Here is a 10,087-nt window from a genome sequence, read left to right as displayed (position 1 = left end):
AATGTGCTCATCGTTGTGTTTTTGGCTAAAGAGAGAATGCTCAACTAGCAAAATAGCTCAAAAACAATTTGCTCCTACATAAGAAAAAATGGGTCAATTTTGTCTTTCAACCATTTGAAGTAGGTCAGTGTTGCCATTAATAACATATAAAGGTGGTAAAAACATTTTTCATTCATCAATTAAAAGTGATGACATGACTTTCTTTCTTTTGGTTCTTTTTTTATTTCTTAAAGTGATATCATATATGTTTCTTACTATTTAAAATTTATTTTTCTACATTGATAATAATGAGTTTGTTTACTTACTTTAAGAATGCTATAAAAGAAATCAGGTTCAATTATACATTGGTATGTTATATTACTTATTGTAATTTTAAGTAATCCCAAGTTTTTGTCAAGGGCTGCAAGTATAATGGTTTTGAAAGAAAACAATAAAAAAATGTTTAGTTGGAAAATTAATTTACGTATAAATTTTCATGTAAAATGTAAAAATGACAATATAAAAAAATCATTTGAAATAGTCAAATTAATTTCATTATCTTTTAAGTTTTGGATTAAGTCTTACAAGTAAGAATATTTGAACTTCAAAAAGAGGGCAAAACAATCTTATTTCAAACAGTTGGGCAAAACAATCTTATTTTCAATAGTTTAAACAGTTGAATCATTTTGTTTTATGTAATTGCCGGTATGAAGGTATATTTGAGCTATTTACTAATTGGATGACATATTTAAGCCAAAAACTCAACGATGAGTATAATTTTTTAGTTAAAAAACATAACGATTGATAAAATTAACCTAAAATACACAAATTGGACCCATTAGGCAAAGTATTTATCTAGGATCCACAACCCAAACTATTCACCTGATTGCCCCTTTTTGGATTCACTGACTTATTGTTGATGGTACCAGTATACTTTGGTAGTATCAAACAGTAATTGAATATTTTTCACTTAGACACTGTCTCTTCCTCCTTGATGCCATCGGACGAGTTCGGCACCAAAACGGACATTTTTTGTACTCCAAACACCAAAAACGGATAGTTTGCTCATAGGGGTGAACTATAACAAACATCCCTCAACTCCGTAATCCACGTTAACTCCCATTTCAACCAAAATAATACTACACCAACTTTAAAGGTAGTTCGTTCACAAATGGGCGAACTACAGTTTCTTTTATTTCTTCCTTTATATATCTTTCTTTTTCATGTGACATATTTCTTTCTTCTTCACGTGAACTATCTCTCTTTTTTTCTTACGTGAACTATATCTCTTTCTTTCTCACATGAATTTATATCTCTTTCTTTCTCACCTGAACTATATCTCTTTTACTCCACAATCTTTTATTAGTCTACTACTTTTTTATACTTTATATTTTGATTTTTTAAAATTTGATTGTTATGTCTCAACTATTCTGAAAGTTTGTATATTCAATTGTACACCTACAAGTAGCTCTTATTCTTGGAATAACATAACAAGAAAATTGATCTATTGTCTTTGTGTTCTACGGAAAATAATAATAATAATAATACTATAGTGAAATATCAATGGTTTAGTGTTGCCTAAAAAGACTTACTCGTAAGGAAAATATGACTTACATCATTAATGAGCACATTAAGTGTGGCAAAGCGCTCAACGCGCTTTGAGCTTCGCTTCAAGGCTTAAGCGTGCCTCAGACAACACTAGGAGGAGACAAATTAGGGTAGAAGATTAGTAGATAATAGTTCATCCATACTATTCTACTACTATATGTTGTTTTTGTTATTATTTGTTGTCCCTTATACTTCCATTACGTTTTTTTGTAGACTATTTTTGTCTTGAGCCAAGGGTGTATAGGAAACAACCTCTCTACCTCTGAAGTAGAGGTAAGGTGTGTGCACTCTACCCTCAATTGACTCCACCTTATGTGATTACACTAGGTATATTGTTGTTGTTGACCGGTAAACATTAATGAAATTACTGATTCTGCAATTCCTTCTAGGAATCTACTGAAACTTAACGAACAAACAATGTTACGGACCCTGCATTTTCCTTATAGGAATCTGCTGAAAATTAATGAACCAACAAAGTTATTGATCCTGCATTTTCTTTCAGGAATCCAGTGACAAGCCATAACACCAATTCCATTGGTAATATCTGTTCGGATGGCAGAATTACCAACATACATTAAGAAACTGTAAACATACTAAAAAAAAATTGTCTTCTTTGGATCCAATAGTTGCAGATTGGCATAACTCATGTTTTCTTTTTGAGAATTTGGGCAAGTTTACAATTTAGTACGGCAATTTTCAAAAAGTCCAACCATAAAAACTAGGAGATGATTTCCAACATTACTTACGGCTTGGACGTTTCATATTTCGGCAGAACTTGCTATTGCAATGGCAGCTAAAAGCTTTTACTGGATGTTCAAGATCATCAAAATCAATACCATAATCCTGCAAGAGCCAAATTTAAAGTTCATCAAGCAGATAATAAACAAATAGCAAAGCATATATTCTGAAAGGTATGGAGGCACCTTTTTGTATCTACCAGACAAACACTCACAGCACAAAAAGATGAGGAGAATTTCATTGTGCTCAACTCTTTATGATTAGAGCAACCTAAAACACAAACATCACTTTAATATCATTACAAACTCTAAAGTATTAAGAGAGAAAGAAATTAACCAAAATTGAGAAGCATCTATCTATCCTTTCTTTGAAAAGCAAATAAAGACGTGACTTGATAAAAGAAAATAAATGCATTATACACAACATATATAGATGGCAAAGTATTTATCTAAAATTGAATTAACAACCCAAACTATTCACCTTATTGCCCCTTGTTCTATTCACTCAACCATTATTAATGGTATCAATATACTCTGGTAGTATCAAACAGTAATTGAACAATCTTTCACTGAGACACTGTCTCTTCCTCTTTGATGTCATCAAAACAAACACTTTTTGAACCCCAAACACCAAAAATGACCCTCGGTAAAAACATACTAAAACGGATAGTTTGCTCATATGGGTGAACTATAACTAATATCCCTTAATCCCGTCATCCCCGTTAACTCTCATTTCATCTAAAATAATATCACACCAACTTTAAAGGTAGTTCGCACACAAATGGGCGAACTACAGTTCCTTTTATTTCTTCCTTTATATATCTTTCATTATCATGTGACCTATATTTCTTTCTTCCTCACGTGAACTATATCCCTTTCTTTCTCACATGAATTTATATCTCTTTCTTTCTCACATGAACTATATCTCTTTCACTCGACAATCTTTCATTAACTTCTACTTTTTTATACTTTATATTTTGATTTTGAAATTTGATAGTTATGTCTCAAACCATTCTGAAAGTTTGTATATTCAATTGAATCAGATGTTTGTAAATGGAAAGAGTATTGTAAAATGAGAACATCGAGAACTCCAAGAAATCTTGGTCGTAAGTTTTGGAATTGTGTGTTTAAGGGTGAGATTATATCTAAGTATCTCAGTCGTAATATGTTTTTTTTTATATAGAGAAAATGGCCATAAGCCCCCCAACTTATAGCCGGATTCTCAACTACACGCTCATACTTTACGGGGGTCCTATTCCCTCCCCTTCTCCCCCCCCCCCTCAAACATTTTTGTACATATTATCTCACCCTTATATGTTGACATGCCCGCATAAACCAAATATAATAAAATGTTTGTTTACACGCGCTGCCATGTATTAGCAGGACCCCAAAGCTCTAATTTTCCTGTAATCTTTTCATTTTCCTCTTTTTTTCTCTAAACCCTAACCTTTTTTTTATCAGACCAAATTCACCCTATTCTCTTCATGATCTGAGGTTTCGTTCCAATCGAAGTTTGTTGGGAGGGTTGTGGAAGGTTTGTTTACCAGTTATTCACCTATTTATGTGAGTAAAGGTTAGTTTTTTTAAGTTCTTTACTAGCGATTTTGAACGATAATGATGATTGTGTTTGATTAGGGTTATGAAATTGAACCAAAAAAATGAAGAGCAATAATTGGGTTTTAGTATTATAGCATTCCATTGTTAAATTTATACCATATTATCTTCATATTGTTAACCATATGGTGTTTTTTTCCTTGTTTAATGTTATATATGTTCGTAATAATACTATTTATACCATATTATCTTCATATTGTTAGCCATGTGGTGTTTTATTTCTCGTTTAATGTTATATATGTTCGTAATGATACTATTTATACCATATTATCTTCATATTGTTAACCATATGGTGTTTTCTTTCTCGTTTAATGTTATATTTGTTCGTAATGATACTATGGCGTAGTAAGTTTACAATTTTCGTGATCATTTAGTTATAACGATAATATTTTCATATTTACCTAGTGTGTGCGTGTTTAATGTTCAATGTGTAGTTTAATTGTTCTCTGTTCTTTCATTCCATTCAAGTAGGAGATGAGTGGGTTTACTTTGGTTACCTTAAGATGGTATCGTGTGGGGCTTTATATTTAACTAGTGCCCACCCTTATATATTGATTGTCCACTTGTTAAATCTAACACCCCACCATGATACAATCATAAGGTAACCAAAGTAAACCCACTCATCTCCTACCTGAATGGAATGAAATTTCATATCATGAAGAGAATGGGGTGAATTTAGTCCGATAGAAAAATGGATAAAGTTTAGAGAAAGAAAGAGGAAAATGAAAAGATTAAGGGAAATTTTAGAGTTTTAGGGTCCAATCAATACGTGGAAGCGCATGTAAACAAACATTTTATTATATCCGATTTATGTGGATGTGTCAACAAATAAGGGTGGGATAATATCTGAATAGTGTTTTTACTGAAGGACTGATTCCTCCTCTTTGATACAATTAGATTATATATATACTTTGCTGGTATTAAGTAGTAAATTCGAATTAATAGTTAAAAATAGGAATTGAAAGTAAGGAAAAGCCGATTGTAAACAGTTTCCGTTTTTGGACTACAAATGTTCTTTTTCCTATTATAAAAGCTTAAGATTTTGCCCTTTTATTAAAGTGGGCTCCTTCCTTCTATGATATACACTTTTTTCTATTTTCGAGATAACTATCGATTTATTTTATATTTAATTTAGAGGTGCGGAGATTGAAAACTAGGGTAAAGGATAGATAGTCTGTCCAAATATTTCCTTACTTCTTTAGGAGTATTATTTAATATTGACATATATCTTATTCTTCAATTTTAATTACTATCCATTGTTCCATTTGTGTTGTCTATCTTTCTATTTTTCGTTGTCCTTATTTTTCTTCCAATTTTGTTTTGGTTGCACTTCTTTTGAGCCAAAAATCTATTATTGACAACCTCTTTCCCCACAAAAAATAGCAATAAGATTAACGAATATCGTACTCCTCAAGTGTCACCTGCATATATTGTACCTCCTCAAATCTCACTTGTAAAATTACCTTGTTCTGCTAGGTTTCTAAACATTAACATAAATTTTTGTTTCAATGTGGTTACATAACATTGCTTTGCAAACTTAGCCAAGTCAGTGTGAATTTAATTGATTGCTTTTATGCATTAATTATTGTCTAGCTAGTTAGCCAAGTTAACTCATCATGAGACATGTTAATGGGATGGACTGTTACTGAACAATCAAGAGGAACTGGAACAATCTCTATGCATTGTCCATTCCATAGTCAAAAATGCTGCTAAATATTCACCTTTCTAAACATCATTTGTTTCCCCAAATCCAACTTTCACATGTAAATTAAGCTGACAATTCTGAATACCAGCTATCGGTGATGAGTTCACCCTCGAGACACCAAAAATGTAACAGACAAAGCTAAAAACAGTAGAAACCAGTGAATGATATATGCAAGAGAGAAATACACCAAGAGAAAGGACCTAACTTCTCAACATTTTACTCGAAATGCATGAACATGAAGAAATTTCCGCAACAGAATGATACATGAGTCTTTCTGTAGATGGCTTAGTCACTCTGTAGCCTTGCAATGTATTTGTCATAGTATTTTGCAGCTCGTTCTATGTCTCCAAGCTCGGTATAGCAATCAGCTATTGCTCCATAAGCTTCTGTGCTGCCAGACTCCTCCCCATTTCTTCCCGAGATATCAAGAACCATAGAATGGTATTCAATCGCTTCCTTGTACTTGCCCTGCCTTTGTAACGATGCCCCTGAGAAAGAGGTGAATCTTTGAGGGTCATTACATCGTGACACAAAACATATACTAGAAAGAGAAACAACAGTAGGTTGATACAAGGACTAAGATATACCAAAGTCTCTTTTAATAAGTAAATTTACCAAAATCTCTACATCCAACTTCTAGCGGGATTTTGCATTTTCTTCCATAGATTAAAAAGAAAATGAGCCAAGAAAAAAGAAGCAACATGACTCTGTGACACCAAGAAATTAGGAATAAATGACAACAAGAAATATGGTTAAGACAGGATCTCATTCCCAGGGAACATACTCGTTACATTATTCATACATAGACAAGCAACCATAAAAATCATCTCCAGAAAATTCTTGCTAGATCAAAGAAGACAAAAGATGCATGCATGTGTAATTTCAGTCAATGATGCAGTGTCACATGCAGAGGAGATTTCTATTCGACTAACTTCACAAGTCCTTTACTGTCTAACCAAGTTCAATCAAGATAATATTAGGCTAAACTAAACAAGGAGATCTGACATACCTAAGCCCCTCGCTGCCTTCTTTTCCTCTATAGGGTCTTTTAGGTCCTGTGCAAGCTTAAGAGCTGTTTTAAACTCCAAAAAAGCCTTTTCTAGAGCTTGATTTCTCAGAAAATTCTTCCCACTTTTCAAGTGAGAAATTAATTCCTCCTTTTTTGGATCAACAATCACTTCACTTACTGAAATCTTACCACCAACAGGAGCATAACTTAAGGTAGGTGCATAGGACTCTATATTGGCTTGCCTTCTAAGCGCTGTATTAATCTGGCGGAGCTGCTCATTTAAACGCTGCAGTTCCGCTTTTCTCTGACGTGCAAGTAGTCCTGAAGTACAATCAAATGGACGCACACACATACGTGTCAAAAGGTGGAGAAAAAAAGAGTAAAACCAAGGAAAACTATGAGAAATAACACGGGGAAAATATAATTAAGATGTGTATAAACATTATTGCACCGAGCCCCTATTTGTAGTCATATTCTAGAAAATACATGCTAAATTTTATTTTCATGTGGGACACTATATACATTTATGAATTACCCNCACCCCAAACCTCAAGCTGGTGAGGGACTTGTCAATTGTAGTGAAGACATTTTGAAAACGAGATCTCATTCACTCCTACACATATTCACCCATTTTAGCACAAACACGTCATTCCGTTGTACTCAGAGTTGACTCAAACTTGAAATGTTTTATTTACAAACAAACATTTCAAATTCCCATCCTTTTTGCCAATAAAAAAATATAAGAAAAAAGGAAGAAGAGAGGAAATCTTTAGACAATAAGGATCTTTTCTGAATAGTTTTTGAATTGTCCCAAAAGACAACATATTAAATGTAGAGTGAAATGAGCACAGACGGATCAGAATGGATATTGAGGATCCATATGTCAACATTAATAGGTTTGGGATTTACACACAGTTCTTGTTGACAAGTTCTTTAATTGGCTTATTTTTATAGCTAATGGCATCTTTAATGGTCATTTCCATAAACATACATAGGCTCATTTGTAAACCTCATGGATAACTAAGATTTTTATCTAGTGTTCTGGCAGATGAACTGCCAAATGAAATGGCCATATTAACTCCTGGAATCTATACTGCAATGTACTTTAATGCATCAAAAATACTTGAACTTCTTTTCATTTAATCCAAATTCTGTCTCATATCTGCATGTACTATTTTTGACTTAGCTTTGTGAAGAAGTATGGCAATGCAAGTCAAATGTAACTGGTCTTATGATCATCCAAGTTACTTGCTTATGTATCTTTTGAATGCCTCAACAGAAAAAGTGTAGTTTCTGCATCATATGAGATGTAATTTTGATGTGAAGTTTATGTCCATGCTCTATACTTAACTTGGGGTCTATGATCTAGAGTTCCATCCAGCCACAATGATTTCTGTCATTTCAAAGTTGAATACTCCGAACTATGCAATAAAGCAATGGCAGTGCTAAACTTAAAAGTACCTTACCTCCCACGGTGGCCCCAACAAGGGCAACAAGAAGTAATAATGGCATATTGGAAACAGAAGTATCGGCTTCACATGTTTGAGCCAAGGCGTCTAAAGGTGTAGTCATCATCAATGCATTGGTCACGATTAATGCTGCTGCAGGGTGTCTGAACTGCAAAATATCCTGCCATGTGTATAACAATTGAAATTGAACAAGAAAAGGAAGCCAAGAAATTAATTCAGCTAGTGCCTTTTTGCTTTTTATTGATTGAATACCTTGCATTTTCCACTAGAATAACACGAATTTATCTACTGTAACATGTAGTAAGAACAGAACAGAGCCAGCCAGCAAAGGAGTGTGTACACAGATAATGAATGGTTTAGAGCAAGAGAAATGGTAGTGAAATGATATCACTGTCAGTCTATAACATGTCTTCCCCAGGTATTACGTAGTGACGAGCAATTAGACATGGCTTTAGTAGAGAGTATCTTATAAAAGTCTTTTTGACAGTTTAGCTTGATGGCCAGTGAGGCCAATACTACAGCTATATGAATATTCACCAGCTAAATTTAAAATCATTGCATACATCTATCACCTAGTAGTTGTGATATTTCTTGGGAAATTAATCTATGTGACAACAACTACAATCAATCTGTTGTTAATTCTCTCAGTGATATTGAAGCTCTTTCGCATCGTTGATTAGCATTATTGAACTCATAAATATGCTTCAAACACTATGAAATCCTCTCATCTTTTTTTCTAATAACAACAGACAGATTAAGGCCTTTCTTCTTCTTCTATTTACATTTCATATACGGATTAGCTCAAAAATTGAGTAGCCTCTCTAAAATACTTTAAAATGAAACTTATTCTTCACTTTTCTAATAAGATTCAACAACAGCTACTATATACCCACTGAAATCCCTCAAAGTAGTGTCTAGAGACCTTACTCCTACTTCAGTGTAGAGATGTTGTTTCGATAAACTGTCAGTTCAAGATAAAACAGCCCAAAGCAACAAAAACACAGAACAAAAATAATATGATATTCGAGGTACAAGTAATCAACACGTAGTAACAAAAATCCAACTACATGAGCAACACTACGGTTACTAATATGCACAGACAGCAAACAACACACACTGTTAGCTAGCTAGTTAACCTTCTGCCCTAATCACTATCCTCCACACTCTCCTAAAACTCCACCAAATTTCCCCAAAAGGATCAAAACCTTCACATTACTCACCAATCGAAAAACCAAAACAAAAAGAACCAATTTTGCAACAGACCCATTAACCAAAACCTTGAAATAAACAACCCCAAAATCCTAAAAAGCAAAATTCAGTCACCTTGAAATCAATATGGATGCATCTTGCACCTTTCTTGGTATGTCTGTAGAAAAGCTTCTGTGGTAGAGCTTTTCCCCATTTACTACTTAACTGCCCGGACTCCAAGAAAATACATTTGACATGACCAGATTTGAAAGAATCAGATAGAAATTGACTCTGTGAAAGAAGCCATTGTTGTTTCATCATCATCTTCTTGAAAATTGCTTTAGCTTAGATGATTTTTCTATGTGGTCTGAGGATAAGATTTTGCGTTTTCCCTGTTGCTTTTGCCGATTGCATAATTGTAATTATGGAGTATTAGTAACAAATTTCAACTTAATTAACCACTAAATCAAACTTTGAGTACGTAATTATCCACAGTATCTTAAAACCACCGCTATGAAATCTATTTTAGATCAACATTCTTCTATGTTATTGTTTATTGCTTATTACTCTTTTCTATGTCCATTTTTGTTTGTAGAGTTAAGTTTTTTGAAAATCAATTTAATTTATTTTTAAAATTAAATTAGATTATATTATTTTTAAATAAAAAATTTAGATATTTAAAAATTATACGAAAAGTATTATATATTATAATTTTTACATTAATATGTTAAAAAAATAAATTCTAACATATTATTTAAAATTTTTAAAATTTGACTCT

The 10,087-nt window shown here is 33.0% G+C and overlaps 1 protein-coding gene across 2 annotated transcripts; it reads right to left on the bottom strand.

The window, feature by feature from the left end:
• Window positions 1-5,599: 5,599 nt before the first annotated feature.
• LOC107031614 (protein FLUORESCENT IN BLUE LIGHT, chloroplastic-like) lies at window positions 5,600-9,734 on the bottom strand. 2 transcript variants are annotated; one of them, XM_015233043.2, is made up of 4 exons: window positions 9,445-9,733; window positions 8,119-8,269; window positions 6,653-6,973; window positions 5,600-6,131 (listed from the first exon to the last, which is right to left on the bottom strand). In XM_015233043.2, exons 1-4 carry the CDS (start codon window positions 9,631-9,633, stop codon window positions 5,929-5,931), a joined length of 864 nt encoding a protein of 287 aa, XP_015088529.1. In that variant the 5' UTR covers window positions 9,634-9,733; the 3' UTR covers window positions 5,600-5,928. The 2 variants fall into 2 exon arrangements, with proteins under 2 accessions (XP_015088529.1, XP_015088528.1); XM_015233042.2 differs by having other exon boundaries at window positions 5,929-6,131; window positions 8,119-8,281; window positions 9,445-9,734.
• Window positions 9,735-10,087: the final 353 nt, after the last annotated feature.

The sequence above is a fragment of the Solanum pennellii genome, chromosome 9 (assembly GCF_001406875.1).
Source record: "Solanum pennellii chromosome 9, SPENNV200".
In the NCBI taxonomy this organism is placed as follows: Eukaryota; Viridiplantae; Streptophyta; class Magnoliopsida; order Solanales; family Solanaceae; genus Solanum; species Solanum pennellii.
Note: the sequence above shows the minus strand (reverse complement) of the source record. Positions and strands in the feature narration are given on the sequence as shown.

Excerpts from the sequence above, each read along its gene's own strand:
- LOC107031614 (XM_015233042.2), bottom strand. The coding sequence starts at position 9,633 with ATGATGATGAAACAACAATGGCTTCTTTCACAGAGTCAATTTCTATCT. Across the intron at positions 6,974-8,118 it reads TGTTGGGGCCACCGTGGGAG|GACTACTTGCACGTCAGAGA; the intron begins GTAAGGTACTTT and ends ATTGTACTTCAG. Across the intron at positions 6,132-6,652 it reads GAAGGCAGCGAGGGGCTTAG|GGGCATCGTTACAAAGGCAG; the intron begins GTATGTCAGATC and ends CCTCTTTCTCAG.